General features: G+C 38.7%; 1 protein-coding gene across 1 annotated transcript in view; it reads left to right on the top strand.

Moving 5' to 3' along the window:
* LOC128850277 (E3 ubiquitin-protein ligase UHRF2-like) overlaps nt 1–17,732 on the top strand; it is a 95,654-nt gene that overhangs the window by 67,002 nt on the left and 10,920 nt on the right. Inside the window, exons 7-10 of the mRNA XM_054053293.1 lie at nt 230–353; nt 1,462–1,569; nt 6,047–6,151; nt 16,129–16,235. Of these exons, the coding sequence (XP_053909268.1) occupies nt 230–353; nt 1,462–1,569; nt 6,047–6,151; nt 16,129–16,235 (444 nt within the window). The remainder of the gene's footprint in view (nt 1–229; nt 354–1,461; nt 1,570–6,046; nt 6,152–16,128; nt 16,236–17,732) is intronic.

The following is a 17,732-nucleotide window of genomic DNA, read 5'->3' as shown; positions in this document are numbered from 1 at the left end:
GAGCGAAATGTTTCACCTCTACTATCCTACTTCAAAAAAAGTCTTGTTTTAGAAGTGGACAGTATTTGTTCTTGTGTTTATTTTTTCAGTCTCAGTCTTCAGCTTTTAAAAGCTGTCTATATGCTGTCTTCAAAATATTTAGTCAGAATGAACACACTTGACACTATTTTGCTTAGAAGAAATGTATTATAACTAAGTAATAAAGAATTTATTGAAACTTTTATTTTAGGTATTGTCCTTCATGCAAAAATGATTCTAATGAAGTTGTAAAGGCTGGAGAAAAACTCAAGCAGAGTAAAAAGAAAGCAAAGATGCCATCTGCCAGTACTGAGAGCCAGAGAGACTGGGGAAAGGTAGTGTATTTTAATCTGAAAATAGCTCACTGTTCATGTGTGTGCTTGTCCTGGTTTAGCACTCCCCCTCCGGCTTGATCAGCAGCTAAACCAGGCAGCTGTAACTCAGTTCCCCACATACACACAGGGAAAGGGGAAAAGGAAATGAGAGAAACAGAGACATGCAGGTTGGAAATTAAAACTAAAACATCTTTAATGAAACAATAATAATGAAAAGCAAAATAATATTAATAAGAAAATAATAAAATATATGACATCCAACACAAAAAAACCCCAAGAATGTGCCTGTAACTTTTTATTTAACAATTAACAAAATCAACTACCATCAACTTCAAAATAGTTCCCTTCTGAGGTGACACACGGCTGCACATGATGCTGCCAATATTCAAAGCAATTCTGTAGATCATTTTCTGAAAGGCTGTTGAGGATCTCCAATGTTCTTGCTTTCACATCTTCTACTGGCAAAAAATGAGTTCCTTTGAGCATCAACTTGATCTTTGGGATCTCTTCACCATATGCCTCAGTCAATAATTAAAAAGTTTCCATTGCGATTTTCTTCAGAAACTTGATGTCAACTCGCTGTTCACTCTTGCACAATGACATGGTTCCCAAGCTACAGGGTTAGTCTCCATTGTTTTTGTGCTGGACCTGGTGTGAGCAATGACCTCTCTACATACCAATGCCCCATTACCTTGGTGGTAAACATCAGGTGTTATCACTACTAAAGGCAGATACTGTCTGAAAAAATGTGTTGATAACTTTCAGAAACTGAAGCTACTTAAAAGAGACTTAGCTGAAGATTAGAGAACTGGCTCTGCTTTAGCTCAAACCACAACTGTGTTATATCTTTAACTACTTTTATATATGCATTGCACGAAATACAGTGCAGGATTGAACAGACTTTAAAGCAATGGTGAATCCTGCACACTACCTACTGAAAGTTAAAACATCTGAAGAATTATTAAGATGACTAGAGGTAAATAAAACTTCTGTTGACAATTTTTATTTTAGTACGTTTTGAAGTTTTACTATAATGGTTGGATGCCTTGGTATCTGCATCAGCTTTTATAAATTCTTTTAAATTCATTCTCTCTGACGTGTTTTTTAGGGCATGGCTTGTGTTGGTCGCACTAAGGAATGCACTATTGTCCCTTCTAATCACTATGGTCCTATACCTGGTGTCCCCGTTGGGACAACCTGGAAATTCAGAGTTCAGGTATGTTTTTAGATTTGTAATTGAAATCAATCTGAATAATAATTATAGTTTAGGCACAAAAATGATTTTTGATTGATAATTGTCTTCTTCACTAGAAATAAATATAAGACAGTGTATTTTAATTCTAATATTGAAAATACTGACAACTATATTTTAATTTGAAGTATACTGATTTGAAAATATAACTTAATTGCAGTCGTAAAAATAAAATAGTATCATAGAATGGTTTGGGTTGGAAGGGACCTTAAAGATCATCCAGTTCCAATCCCCCTGCCATGGGCAGGGACACCTCCCACCAGAACAGGCTGCTCAAGGTCCCATCCAACCTGGCCTTGAACAACTCCAGGGATGGGGCATCCACAACTTCCCTGGGCAACCTGTTACAGTTTCTCACCACCCTCATCGTGAAGAAATTCTTCCTTATACCTGTGGAGAGTTTTTGTAGAGACATGGCTTGAGGAGAAGAGACGTGAGAAAATACAGCTGGTGAAATAATAACAGCCTCATACAAGGCCACAGTCTCCCTGAGCAAGAAGTTAGGCGATAACAGGAGATAAAAACAGGACCTAGAAAAACCACAAACATCCTAGGAATGTAGCAATAGAGGCAGGGCTGACACTCTGTATCGGACCAATGATGAGCCTTACTTTTGTAATATGTATGAGCCTTATTACTGCTATTATAAAAGCATGCCTATCATATCAATAATTCGAGACTTGTTGATCATCATCGGATGTGCTTGTCTCCCGTCGACTCCGTCATATACCTAGTCTAAATCTGCCCTTCTCCAATTTATAGCCATTCCCCCTAGTCCTATCACTACATGCCTTTGTAAAAAGTCACTCCCTAGCTTTCTTGTATGCTCCCTTCAGGTACTGGAAGGCCGCTGTAAGTTCTCCCTAGAGCCTTCTCTTCTCCAGGCTGAATAACTCCCAATTCTCTCAGCCTGTCCTCATAGCAGAGGGGCTCCAGGTGTAGGACCTTGCACGTGGCTTTGTTGAATCTCAGGTTCACACAGGCCCACTTCTCCAGCTTGTCCAGGTCTCTCTGGATGGCATTCCATCCTTCTGATGTTTGTACTTACTATTTTTAAAGGGGAAACTGCTATAATTAGGATGGACTTATATCTCGCATGTTAAACTCCCAATTGAAGTAAGAGGAAGTTGAATATTTTCTGAAGTCTACTGCTAAGGATCATGAACCAATCCATCCTACTTACAAATATAACTTATAGAATTCAGAAAATATTTGACTATATCCAGTGGTGTCTTTAACGCTTATTAACTGGTTGGGATCCCCATTGAGGGCTACTATGCAGGTGCAATATAGTTCTTGTTTCAGTGCATACTTTTCTTCCAATGTGTTGTGGTGACAGGCTTGGTGCTAGTGTGCATGTTATCCATACTTAGCACAGGAAAGAAATAAGATTTTAGTGAGGGTTCTGAAGTTCTGGTAGGGATGGAACCCTCTGTCCCCAGGGTAAGAGCCACCTCTTATTGTATCACTATAAATTGATTACCTGTTCCTTTTGGATCATACACAACTGGCACCAGCACCTTCCTTTAGGCTGATGAATGTTTTAAAGTAGTATAAGCCAGCACTGACAATTGAAAGAAGTAGTCCACCAAGCCATGTCCAATTGCACTGTCCCTTCTGTTTTCTGTCACAAATATTTCTCAGGCCATATAATAAACTATACTGGAACATAATCTGGCAGAAAATCCATCCTTTGGGGGGGAGGGTCATTTCCCCAATCCATTTTACTTTTTCTTTATACAAATACTGTGTCAGCACAAAGGGGGCAGGAATGAACAGTGTGGGGAACAACATCATATTTCAGGAGTATTCCTACCATAGCCTGAGGAACGGCCAGAGATTTTTTTTCTTCCCCTTGGGGAGGAAGTACATGGCTAGAACCAAAAGCCACTTCTAATGTTTTCTGAAGTATTCATCCCACCCATTGCCTCCAGAGGGTGTCCTTATAAAAAACCCAAACCTGCTTTTCTTATGGAAAATGAGTGTCTGAATAATTTTGGGTTTGTTATGACATGCAAGTCTTCAGGCTAAAAAGGTCAACAGCAGAGGTTTTATCCCTTAGCAATGTTTTTCAGTTTCTCCCCTTAATAGAAATCACAGTGAAACAGGTGACTTCTAAACAAGGTCCTTGAATCTTCTCTGACTTTGGTGCTAATGCAAGCACTACCATCAATACAAGTATTAAAAAAAAGTAAAGCAAATTAATTTTCTAATGAAAAATTGCAGTGTTAATGTCAATTATTCGTTGCTTTTACACACAACTACTTGGTTGAGAAAAATGTCTATTCTTATGCTTTTGTGATATTTTGATTTATCCCTACCATAGTCAAAGAAATTTTTCTGTGAAGTAAACTAAAATAAATACTTCAAAACATATTTATATTCTGAATAAGTACTTCTGTAATGATAAATCTTTAAATTAGTTCCCAAACTATATTTTCTTAGATAGGAGAAGTTTTTAAAAATCAGTTCTGCAAACTCAAGATCTCTGAATCAAATTTTATTGTTACTGGATCAGCCAGTATCACAAGAACAAAAGTTAGGATTTCATCTCTCTAAGGATTTCATTGATCACATACAAGCTCAAATAGATCCCAGAACTTTCAAATGCTGATTGTAAACAGGAAAATAAGTAAAAAGGTTTGTTTTCTCTCAGAAAATTAAGCAGTTAAGACTTACAATGTAAGGTGTAAATATTCAAAGAAGAGTTATCATTTGTACATGATTAGTTAATAATGGCTACGTATTAACTGCATACTTTTGAAGAAGACCAGTGTTTTTCCACATAAAAAGTTATACTTTTATTTCTGATTCAACTGTTCTTTTGTATGAAAATGGTTCTTAACAGATTTATGATAATTTAGAAGGAAAATGCTGTAAATGCTCTCTCATAGTTTTCTTCCTTTTTTCATGCAAGAAACTTCTTAAGTATATTTAAATTTGATGTATTTTATATATATTATGAGTCATGTAGATTGAAGGCTTACAGATCTCTTTTTTCCTAGAAAGAAATTGACTTAGAACAGCATCCAATGGGCAGAAATCTAAATTTTAAATAAAATTCTGGATACCTCATGAAAATGAAAGAAGGGAGAGAGGAATAAATGAAATGACCTTTAGTGGAATGGGAGAGAAGAGAGTGGTAGTGAGTCCTGTGCTGTTCAACGTGTTCTTAAGTGTTCTGGAAAAGTTGACAAATAACTGACAGTTAAGTGATAATGCTAAGTTGTCTTGGATGGTAAAGATGGGGGGGGGGAATCATAACTTTTCATAGCTGATAAAGGGCTTTCAGTTAATTATTATCATTTAGGAAAGACAACTTGTAATAGATAATTTTTTAAATATGTCATCTTTGTGCTCAGTAATGGTTAGAGATGTAAATCAAGTGTTAGGAGTTATTAAGAAAGGAAGAGGAATAACTATAACTATGAAGAACAAGGATAGTTATAGGTATGGAATTGCTTTCATACAAAAATTCTGTGAAAGCTGGCTACAGAGGTCTATTAAAATTGAAGAAGTTGAATAGGGAACAACTGTTCTTTTTTGATGTAAAAGTAGGGGGCATCAAATGAAATGATCAAGGGCTGGATTAAGAATGAGTGGAAGCAGTACTAATTCATGCCATATGCAGCAATACTGTGAACTCTTTCCTGTAGGATATTGTGGAAGCTAAGAGAACTCAATTAGATAAATTAATAAATTAATAACCATTAGGTCACTTTTCTTCCATGAAATGCAAAGATTATGCCTTTGGCTCAGGAAAATCTAAGTTTTCACACTGACCAGCTATCTGTTTTCATTTGTTGTCAAAGACAGGATATCTGGCTAGCTGGAACTCCAGTTTGATGCAGTTTGATGACTGTTATATCCTTATGACAACAGTAAAACAATGCAAAATCTTATAAAATTGCATAAAGGGAGAGGAGTACAGGAGTTGGGCAGAACTGGAAAAAGAGAAAATGATCAGAGATTAAGGAAGGCTGTAAATGTGATTGCATTTTCCTAAGTTGGTCAACTTTTAATGATACTTAACATAATTTTCACCAAAGAAAATTGACTCACTATGATCTTTCTTGCATAATTATTTACACAAGTTTAAAATACTACTGAATTAGAAGAATAATATATTTCTTCTTTGACTTGGTCTAAGCAATCATGAATCTGGTCTTTAATGTTGCTTATGGCAAGAATCATGAAGACTTTTCCTAAGGGGCAGAATGTACCTATTCATCTTTGTGTCACCACTGTTTTATATTGTCTTTTCTTTTGTGTTTTCTTTTTTCCTTAAAAAAAAATCTTAAAAGTTCAGAAAATTGTTTCCTTTAATGGCAATCCTGTTACACAAACATACTTATGTAAATAAATTTTAAGCAAAAAAAATTATTTCCGAAGGGCAGTTTCAAAATGTTATTTTAAAATTTGTTCTTTTTTAATACTGAAGGTGAGCGAAGCAGGTGTTCACAGACCCCATGTTGGTGGAATTCATGGACGCAGTAATGATGGAGCTTATTCACTTGTACTAGCTGGAGGATTTGAAGATGAAGTGGTATGCCATTTAGTCAAATCACTAATGTGCTATTTTAAAGTTTATAAAGATGAAAAGTGTCTCTGTTACTGATCCTAAAATTAGTACTTATGAAAATATGAGTATGCAAAAATTACTACTACCCAATGTCTAATTTTCTGTGTTACTATTTTTAGAATAAATATTTCAATAAATTTTTCTTAAAGAATATTCTTAGTCTCATATTAATTATTTTACATTTAAATTTTAGAATGTCTTTGGAAGCCAAGTTTTAATGTGCTTATGTAGTCTGAATTTAAAATTACAATTTACCATTTAAAATCTTATATTTTACAAGTCACAGAATAACAGAGTCATTGAGGTTGGAAGGGACCTGTTGAGTGGGTCTAGTCCAACATCCCTGCTCAAGCAGAGTTGGCCAGAGCAGGAATGTGTACAGTCAACTTTTGAATATCTCTATGTATAGAGACTCCACAGTCTGTCTGGACAGCCTGTTACAGTTTTCAACCACCCTCACAGTAAATAGTGTTTCCTTACGATTAGACAGAACTGCCTGCATTTCCATTTGTGCCTCTTGTCCTTTCACTGGGCACTACTGAAAAGAGCCTGGCTTCATCCTCTTTGCATCTTCCCTTCAGGTATTTGTACACATTGATGAGATCATCCCCTGAGCCTTCTCTTCTCCAGGCTAAACAGTCCCAGCTCTCTCAGCCTTTCCTCATATGTGAGATGCTATAGTCTCCTAATCATCTTAGTAGACTCTCTCCAGCATATCCACATCTCTCTTGTACTGGAGAGCTCAGAACTGGACACAGGGCTCCAGAACTGGACACAGGCCTCACCAGTGCTGAGTAGTGGGGAGGGATCACCTCCCTTCATCTGCTAGCAATATTATGCAGCCCAGGATATTGTTAGCCTTTTTTGCCACAAAGGCACATTGCTACCTCATGTTCAACTTGATCACCAGGACTCCAAGGGCCTTTCCTGCCAAGCTGCTTTCCAGATGGTGGACCCTCAATGTGTACTCAGTGTGCTTGGGGTTATTTTGCTCTGGGTGCAAGACTTGACATTTCCTTTTTTTGAACTGCATGAGATTCCTCTCAGCCCATTTCTCAAGTCTGTTGAGATCCTTCTGAATGGCAGCACAACCCTCCAATATATCAAGTGGTGTACTTCAAGTTCTGTCCTGGTCATTGCTTTTACTGTTGTCAAGTTAAACAGATAGATGCCTCCTCTTTTGGAGTCATTATACCTCTAAAATTAAATACATCACATTTCAGTTTTAGAGAGGGCAGGGAAAAAAATGCCTGTGTCTTGGACATACAAGACAGACATAATGTAGTAAGTCCAGTGGAGGGTCACCAAGCTGATCAGGAGGTTGGAACACATGACGTACATGGAAAGAACTGAGTTTGTTCAGCTGTAAGAAGAGAAGGCTTGGGAAGATCTTGCTGCTGTCTTCAGCTACGTAATGGGAGCACACAGAGAAAACAGAGCTAGACTGTTAGAGGTGCACAGTGGAAGGATGAGAGGCAATGGAGACAAGTTGGAACATGGGATATTCCAGTTAGGTATAAGAAAAAAAATCCTCATACAGGTAATCAAACACTGGAACAGGGATCCAAAGAATTTATAGGATATCTCCCTGGAGATATCCAAACCTTGACTGGACAAAGCCCTGAGCAACCCACTCTAACTGGATCTGTTTTCAGAGAGTTGGACTTGGAAACCTTAAGAGATCCCTTCCAACCTAAATAATTTGATAACTCTATGAAATAAACATATTTTGGAGGTGATTTTACTATATATTTATAATCTCTTTCAGACTTTTTATACTCACTGTCAACATGCTACCTCTTTAATGGTCTCTTTTTGACTCTGAATGAACAGTTTACCATTAGGTTAAGAGTAGTTACAAAAAATATACTGCAGGAAATAGAGTTCACTGTTTGACTTTCAGGTTTTGTCTTTTTATGATTCACATTTGTAATCTCATGATCCTGAAAACATAGACTAATGAGGGACTTTGCTCACCTGAGGGTTTGGAATGCTTGGTAATAACAAGTTGCCTCAATGTAGGATTTGGCCTCAAAATTGAAAAGGAATATGGCTATACTTTGCAAAATGAACATTAGGCCAAATAAAATTTAGCTTCATATGTAAAGTATTCTTACATACATTGAAAAGTCGATATGTTAATGTCTCTTGTGAATGTTTAGGCTAGGATTTTAGTGATAAGGACTTGAACTACTTCAATTACCTGATTTAAGATGCTTTAACTACAGTGGTTAGATTCAGTGTCGGTTTTGTTAAAACTGCAAATCCTTTAGTGGTACTGTTGTTGATAATAGCTATAATGGGCATATTAGCTGTAAAATAGCAAGAACTATTTTGTGAATTTGAAAGTAAGAAATTTTTTCAGAATGATTTTACATTTGTAACTCAGATATTAGTTACTTTGATCTACCGTGAAATATATGATCAGAAACTGCATGGTTAAATGATTGTGAAGTATTTATTCATCAAATGAAGCAGCTGAAGATATTTTACTTCTTCCTTGAGTTGTAAAATTGATATCCCATTTGTCACTGTTTTTGAGTTGCAGTAAAAATCTGTTCCAGTGTCTCACCACCCTCATCATGAAGAATTTCTTCCTTATATCAAGCCTAAATCTGCCCCTCTTCAGTTTACACTGGTTCCCCCTCGTCCTATCACCACTAGCCTTTATGAATAGCCCCTCTCCAACTTCTTTGTAGGCCCCTTTCAGGTACTGGAAGATTGCTATAAGGTTTCCTCGGAGCCTTCTCTTCTCCAGGCTGAACAAGCCGAACTCTCTCAGCCTGTCCTCGTATGGGAGGTGCTTCAGCCCTCTGATCATCTTTGTAGCCCTCCTCTGGACCCCTTCCAACAGCTCCATATCCTTCTTATGTTAGGGATCCCAGAAATGGACACAGACTCCAGATGAGGTCTCACAAGAGAGGAATACAGGGGCAGAATAACCTCCCTTGACCTGCTGGCCACGCTTCATTTGATACAGCCCAGGATACATTTGGCCTTCTGGGCTGCGAGCACATATTGCCGGCTCATGTCGAGCTTCTCATCAACCAGCATCCCCAAGTCCTCTGCAGGCAGCTCTCAATCATGACATTCCCCACCGTGTGCTGAAAACGGGGATTGCTCTGGCCCAGGTGTAGGACCTTGCACTTGGACTTGTTGAACCTCTAGAGGTTCACACAGGCCCACTTCTCCAGCTTGTCCAGGTCCCTGTGAATAACATCCCGTCCTGTCACTGTGGCAACTGCACCACTCAGCTTGGTGAGGGTGCACTCAATCTCACTGTCAATATAATTGATATTAAACAGCACCAGTCCCAGTACAGACCCCTGAGGGACAGCACTCGTCACAGATCTCCATCTAGACTTTGAGCCATTGACCACTACTCTTTGAATACGACCATCCAACCAGTTTCTTATCCACTGTACTGTCTACCCATCGAATCCATATCTCTCCAATTTAGAGAGAAGGATGTTGTGGGGACTGTGTCAAAGGCTTTATAGAAGTCCAGATAGATCACATCCATCATGTGTCCATTGCTGCGGTTACCCCATTATAGAAAACCACCAAGTTGGTCATACAGGATTTGCCCCTGGTGAAGCTATGCTGTCTGCCTTTAATCACCTCCATGTCCTCCACATGCTTTAGCATAGCTTCTAGGAGGAGCTGTTCCATGATCTTCCCAGGCACAGAGGTGAGGCTGACAGGTTGGTAGTTCCCAGGGTCATCTTTTCTACCCTTTTTAAAAATGGGCACAAAGTTACCCTTCTTCCAGTCACCAGGGACTTCTCCTGATTGCCATGACTTTTCAGATATCATGGAGAGTGGCTTGGCCACCACATCAGCCAATTCCCTCAGGACCCTGGGATGCAGCTCATCAGGTCCCATGGACTTATATATGTTCAGGTTCCTCAGGTGGTCACAAACCTGATCCTCCTCTACTGTGGGAGGCGCTTTACCCCCTGGTCACCATCTTGCTGTGCCATGACCCAGGAGGGGTGAGGAGAGTGGTTATCAGTGAAGAATGAGGCAAAGAATTTGTTGAATACTGCATCCTTCTCCTCATCTGTTGATATGAAGTCACCATTCCCAACCATCAGTGGGGGTACGTTGTCTTTAACCTTTCTTTTCTGATTGACTTACCTGTAGAAGCCCTTCTTGTTAGTCTTTATTTCCCTTGCGAAGTTCAGCTCCAGTTGCGCTTTGGCCTTGCTGACCTCATCCCTACACAACCATGCAGTGTCCCTGTCCTCTTCCCAGATTCCCTGTCCCTGCTTGCACTGCCTGTTCAGTTCCCTCTTCATCTTTAGTTTAACCAGAAGGTCTCTACTCAGCCATGCCGGTCTCTTCCCTTTCCTCCCTGATTTTCTATATACGGGCACTGAGCACTCTTGCACTTCATGGAAAACACCTTTAAATATTTGCCAACTCTGTTCTGCTCCCTTGTCCCCGAGCACCGTGTCCCAGGGGGTCCTACTGAGTAACTCCTTGAAGAACTGGAAGTCTGCTTTCCTGAAATTTATGGTCCTGACTATACTCCTCACCTGTCCCATATCCCTCCAGACCTGGAACTCCACCAGTGCATGATCACTGCAGCCCAGGCTGCCTCATATCCTAATGTCACTGACATTAGTATTGTTGTTGTAGTAGTAGTAGTGTTATTAAGGTGTTAATTTTCATTCAGTATTGTTCATATTAACAAAGTTTATTTCTTCATTAAGATACTTTTGCAAATAGAATCATATGGTGCCTCTTAACATTGAGGTTTAGAATATCTTGGAGAATAGTATCTGTTGTGATCAGTCATACTCTTGCATAAGATTCTGAAGGTATATAAACATTTACTTTATTTATTTATTTATTTATTTACAGGGTAGTTCTAGTGACTCAAATGTGACTCCACCCTAGTATACTTGTTGCTTGGACTCTTTCTTTAATCTAGGTCATTCAAATCCAGTGCCTAGAATGTGGCATTAATAAACTGCTTTATGAAACAGTCCACTGTCCTTTTTGGATAATTTGTGTATCCACATCAATCTTGTGGTTTGGGTTCCAAGGTGTCAGTATGGTTGTGTTCTACTTCTTTGAAATTGTACAGTTGCAGCATTAATAATATTTAGCTCTCTAGATTTGCTTATGATGAAGATCCAGTACCTCTGAACCATTGCTTAATGTTTATTCCTTAATGAAATGCTAGATCAGTTCTACCAGTGCCAAAGATGCATTGCCAAGACTGATTAATTGCTCACAGAAATTGACACAAATGAAGTGCCAATAAGAGCTTCAGATTTGAGTTAACACTTGTTATATCCAAATGTCTGGGTAAACTGCTAGTCAAAATGGTATGTATGATCTATATCTATGCTAGCTAGATACCTACATCATCCAGTATGAGAACTGTTACTGATGTGCTAGTGTAGGTTCATCTATAGATCTCAGTGTGCAAAGACAGGACCACTAAATCAAAATTGAATCAAATATGTTTTATTGTTCAAATAAGCTATTACACCTTAATCTATTACACCTGGCTACATAAAAACTTATCAGCTTACTGACTCATGAATTGGTGCCATCTCACTGAGCCAGAGAAGGAGATGGAACATGGTGCTCAGACGGTCAAAGTCGATAGGTACTGCACCTTCAGGGTGTCCCCTGGTAAAAGGCATGCATATAGACCTTCTCCACTCTCACCTGTCCAGCCAAGCTACTTTTATCTTCCTCTTGAAGACTGGAAAAGGGTTAGCAACATCACCCGCCCCTCACATGGCCAGCGTGTGTGCAGCTGAGTGCCAACTTGTTTGTTCCACACTAACAGTAATTATGACACCATACCCTGTTCTCATAACACCTTTCCCAGCTACTCATGGTCCTTGGGCTCTGCTTCAAGGTCTTGTAAATACCAGTCAGTTCCAACCACTTTTCTACTTTTTTTCTCTGATTCCCTGCCTGTTATCTGCCTAGTTAAGTAGTCACATACTTTCTCAACCAAGCTGGCTAAGAATTGTTGCTTAAGCTAATTCACTACTTTAAAATTTGAGTGTACAATACTTTAATGATATATATATCTATCTATATCATTTGTGTATATATATATATATCATGTCCCACAACAGACCATTATTTATTATCTCTGATACAGCTAGGTACAAAGGAAATGCTGTATCACATATAAATGCCTTGAAATATGCCCTACTGTCTCTGTTGCTAAAGGCACAGATCCTTTGAGATGTTCGAATTTCTGTTTATATTGCTGAGGATCCAATATCAGAAACTCATTACAGTCATTACACTGAGAATCTGTCTGATGTGAGTCATCAGAACTGACTATGGAGCTGAAAACTTGACACTTGCTATCCATTTTTATAGATACTATTATAGAATCATAGAATCCCTAGGTTGGAAAAGACTTTTGAGATTATCAAGTCCAATCATACCAGTCCACTACTAAATCATATCCCCAAGCACCTCATCCACCCGCCTTTTAAATACCTCAACCACCTCCCTGGGCAGCTTGTGCCAGTGCTTGATAACTCTTTCGGTGAAGAAGTTTTTCCTAATGTCCGATCTGAGCCTCCCCTGACGCAGCTTGAGGCCATTCTCTCTCGTCCTATCACCTATCACTTGGGAGAAGAGACCAACACTCACCTGCCTACAATCTCCTTTCAGGTAGTTGTAGAGACCAATAAGGTCTCCACTCAGACTTCTCCAGGATAAATAACTCCAGTTCCCTCAGCTGCTCCTTGTAAGGCTTGTTCTCCAGCCCCTTTAACAGTTTCATCGCTCTTCTCTGGACAAGCTCCAGGACCTCAATGTCTTTCTTGTAGTGAGGGACCTAAAACTGAACACAGGATTTGAGGTGCAGCCTCACCAGTGCTGAGTACAGAGGCACAATCACTTCCCTATTCCAGCTGGCCACACGATTTCTGATACAAGCCAAGATGCAATTGGCCTTCTTGGCCCCCTGGGCATACTGCTGGCTCATGTTCAGTCGGCTGTTGACCAATACCCCTAGGTCCTTCTCTGCCAGGCAGCTTTCAAGCCATTCTTCCCCAAGCGTGTAGCGCTGCACAGGGTTTTTGTATCCCAAGTGCAGAACTCTGCCTTGTTAAACGTCATCTCATTGGCCTCAGACCACTGATCCAGCCTGTTCAGATCCCTCTGTAGGGCCTCCCTACCCTCCAGCAGATCAACACTTCCTCCCAGCTTAGTGTTACTAAGGGTGCACTTGATCCCCTTGTCCAGGTCAATAAAGATATTAATAAAAACCAGCTTGTTTGAGCAGGGAGATATGGGTGTACATCAAAAAGAAGAGGAATGTCTATGAACTTTGGAAGAAGGGACAGGCGTCTTGGGTAGACTACAGGGAGGAAGTGAGATCATGCAGAGGATAAATCAGGAGGGCTAAAGCCCAACTAGAGCTCAGACTGGCCAATTCTGTGAAAGATAATAAAAAACAATCTTTCTACAAATATATCAACAGTAAAAGGAGGACCAGGGAGAATATTCAGTCTTTACTGGATGTAAAGGGAACAACTGTGACAAAGGATGAGGACAAGGCTGAGGCACTTAATGCCTTCTTTGCTTCAGTCTTTAACAGTAAGGAAAGTTGTTCTCTGTGTGTACACCCCCAGGAGCTAGAAGAGCAGAACAAAGCTCCCATGATCCAAGAGGAGGTGGTTAGAGACTTGCTTGGCCAATTAGACAGTCACAAGTCTATGGGGCCAGATGGGATCCACCCAAGGGTATTGAGGGAGCTGGCAGATATGCTTACCAAACCCCTTTCAATCATCTACCAGCAGTCCTGACTGACTGGGGAAGTTCCACTTGACTGGAGGCTGGCTGATGTTATATCCATTTACAAGAAAGGTCAGAGGGAGGATCCAGGAAACTCCAGGCCTGTCAGTCTGACCTCAGTGCTGGGGAAGGTAATGGAACAGGTCATCTTGAGTGCTATCATACAGCACATGCAAGAGAACCGAGTGATCAGGCCCACTCAGCAGAGTTTCATGAAAGGCAGGTTCAGCCAAACTAACCTGATTGCCTTCTATGACAAGGTGACCCACTTACTGGATGAGGGAAAGGCTGTGCATGTAGTCTTCTTGGACTTCAGTAAAGCCTTTGACACAGTTTCTCACAGCATTCTGCTTAGGAAACTGTCAGCCTCTGGCCTGGACAGGCGTACACTCTCCTGGGTTGAAAACTGGTTGGTTGGTTGGGCCTAGAGAGTGGTGGTCAATGTAGTTAACTCCAGCTGGAGGCCAGTCACAAGTGGGGTTCCCCAGGGCTCGGTACTGGGTCCAGCCCTGTTCAATGTCTTTATCAATGACCTGGATGAAGGCATTGAGTGCACCTTTAGCAAGTTTGCAGATGACACTAAGCTGGGTGGAAATGTTGATCTGCTTGAGAGTAGGGAGGCTCTCCAAAGAGATCTGAACAGGCTGGACCACTAGGCTGAGACTTGTATATAATCTTTTTTGCTAAACTAAGCAGACTGTACCCTTTGTCTCTTGTGAGTTTCTCCAGTCTTGTTCATTTCTTTGGGGTTTTTTTTTCCATCCAGTTTTTTTAACATCCTTTTAAACATGCTATTCCAATAGTTGTTTCAACAGTGCTGTAAAAGAGGTAAAACTACCTCCCAGTTTCTGATTACTACCATTTCCTTAAATATTCTATTTTCAGGGTTTTTTTTCCAGTTCAGTTTTTTTTAATCTTCTAGTGTTTTTTCACCTTCTAGTGTTTTTTCTTTTTATTGTATCTAAATAAAAAGGAAAGATAAATATTCTAGTAGGTCTGTTGCTGAATATATTAAGATTTTTCTACATAGTGTAAAGTAAACAGCATTACTTTATGGCCCTATACAACCAACATTTATGTGTCATGACACTTGTCTTGCTCTGTTATTGCCAGTCATGAAATAGCTGTAATAATCTTGTAATGGGTGGGTATTGGTTCCATGCTGATGTCAAACATTTAATAGCAGTTGATATTAATGAACATACCAGTATGTTTAGGTTTTTTGCTCTGAAATTTCATATAAAAAATAATAATTTGCTAAGTATTCATTTTGCATCAGTGCTTCATGCTTTGTAAAATATTCGCATTTTAAAAGAGAGAGATTATTATAAATATATGTGTAATTTCTAAAATACTTGGATTTGCTATGAGTATTCTGAATTTGTGACAGATTAAAGAAAAAATAACAATAGTGGCTAAATTTAAGTGCTATGTATATTTTCATTATTTTTAAATTTTGTTTTAAAGGAATTTTTGATCAACCTTCATTCAATTTCACTTCTTCATTAGCAAATATAGACTACTACAGAATTATGTCAGTTCACAAAATTTGTGTCTGAATGAGCCTTCTAAGCTCTTAGCAGTTCAAAGCAACTGAAATCAAGGTAGGGGCAACATCTGCAATGTGAAAAAATTTTTTTTCATGATTTTTTTTTTTTACTTGATAGTAAATAAGTATAGTGTTATTGAAGTAAAGTTCTTGTATTTAAGTACAAAGTGCTTTGCCATATTGGTCCTCAGTCCCATGAACAAGCAGAAGCGAGGCCTCCGAGTGAGGTATTGCATATTTTTCAAATGGGATTTTCTTGTAAGCTGTTAATTTAGAGAATGAGTAAACACTAGCTAGAATGCATTCCCTCTATCAGAAATATTTGTGTGACTAAGCATTAATGTTTGAGGAGTTTAAAGAACTTTTTAAGGTGGGTATATTTTTTTGTAATCAATTTCTGATTAATATGTTGCATCTGAACCAATTGATTTTTGTTGTCATGGTTACTCTGAAAGGAGAACAATGCTAAAACTGAGCATATACCTTTCTTTGCCTCAGGCAATTGTTCTTGTTTGAGTAAATATAACCAATGAAAGAGCAGGTTTTCAGTTCAGATGCTTTAATACAGAATGCTAAAATGGAGGATAATCTTCTTACACAGGACCGAGGAGATGAATTCACTTACACTGGGAGTGGAGGTAGAGATCTTTCTGGAAATAAAAGAATTGGAGAACATTCATTTGATCAAACATTAACACACATGAACAGGTAAGATTTTAAGACTAAATTTAAAAAACATTCCAGACCGCAGAGTTGAGTTTTATTCCTTTAATTTAAAAATTATATTTTGCAAAATTTGTTTCCTCTTATATACCTTCTGCTACTGTAAACATTGCTGCCTCCTGCTGTGCAGAGGCATTTTGTCAAACATGGTGTTACAATGATTTAAAGAATTATTTGTAACTGACAAAAATATATTGCTGTATTACAGGTTCAGCTGGTAGCTATGTATCTAGTTGAAATTGTCCAACACTTCTTATGAAAAGACTTGATTTTCAGTTGATTAGAAATTTGCCAAACTTAAACCTCTTAAGCTGAAATTTTCTGTGTTGAGTGTTTACCTCAGATTGTTCTTACAAAGTTTCTTCTTAAATGGTTTAACAAGTAATTAAAGCTAGGTGTGAAGAAAGTGTGTTTGTTTGCCAATACTAAAATAATCTTCTATATTTTTTATAACCTTTAGTGCTTTTATACTTTGTATGAAGAACAAAGAATTAGTATTGCTTTGCCTTTAGGTTGTGTGTTTTGATGTCCTTGATAAAAGTTGGCCTATTTTTTGGCCAAATTCTAGTCAAAAACAATTGACTGAAGAAAAAAAAAAGGTTTGAAAAATAAATTAGACATTTGCTTAAGGTATATCTATGTTCTGTAAATAACCTGCCTAAACACTAGGAATTCTCAATACCTTTACATTTCTAAATGTATACCATCTACATAAAGCAACTAACCATACAGTGGCTATGGGGTACTAAGGCTGACTGTGACTTTCTCTACCAGATCAGACATTGGATGTGCTGTGCTTCTGTCAAGCACCAAAATTGTGTGGGAAGGCATTCTGTCAGACTCTGTGCTGGTACTCAGAGGAAAAAGAACAAGCCTGACTGGGATACTGACAGAGGAGGCAATAGATGTAACAGAAACAAGAAAGGAGAGAGACAACAAGTTTATAATGGCTTTTTAATCATTAAAGCAAACTTTTTAGTGAACCTGGAATAAAACCTAGGCTCCTTAGCCTTGCTGTTCCTCTGCTCTCAGCAAATGGTTGTGAAAGCCACTGGCAAAGTGTGTGTCTACTTGCTTCGTAGTAGTTGAGGTGCATGGAGTATAACATAGTGCTACCAGTTATCTATTTTGACTGGCTGGTGGTAGTCTTTGCTTTGGGTCTAATGTTCTTAACCCTTGTGATGATTGAGGGAGATATGGTTGCACGTAACAGAATCAGAATTGGTTTTTTTGTCTGTACAGAATGTTTTCTTATTTTGTCTTTAGAAAAAAAAAAACCTTTTAAACCTGCATTACTTCACCTTTCCTTACTTTTCTGTATATTGCAGGCTGTAGATTTTGCCTTATTTTTCTGAGTGCCATTGTTTCTTTTGTGGTCCACGGTTGTGTTTGAACCTGATTCCAGAGACTTTTGTTCATCCACACTCAAATCAGTGTATGGCTATAAAAATATTTTATGTTTAAACTGTTTAGTCAGGGAGG

Source organism: Cuculus canorus, chromosome W (genome assembly GCF_017976375.1).
Source record: "Cuculus canorus isolate bCucCan1 chromosome W, bCucCan1.pri, whole genome shotgun sequence".
In the NCBI taxonomy this organism is placed as follows: Eukaryota; Metazoa; Chordata; class Aves; order Cuculiformes; family Cuculidae; genus Cuculus; species Cuculus canorus.
Note: the sequence above shows the minus strand (reverse complement) of the source record. Positions and strands in the feature narration are given on the sequence as shown.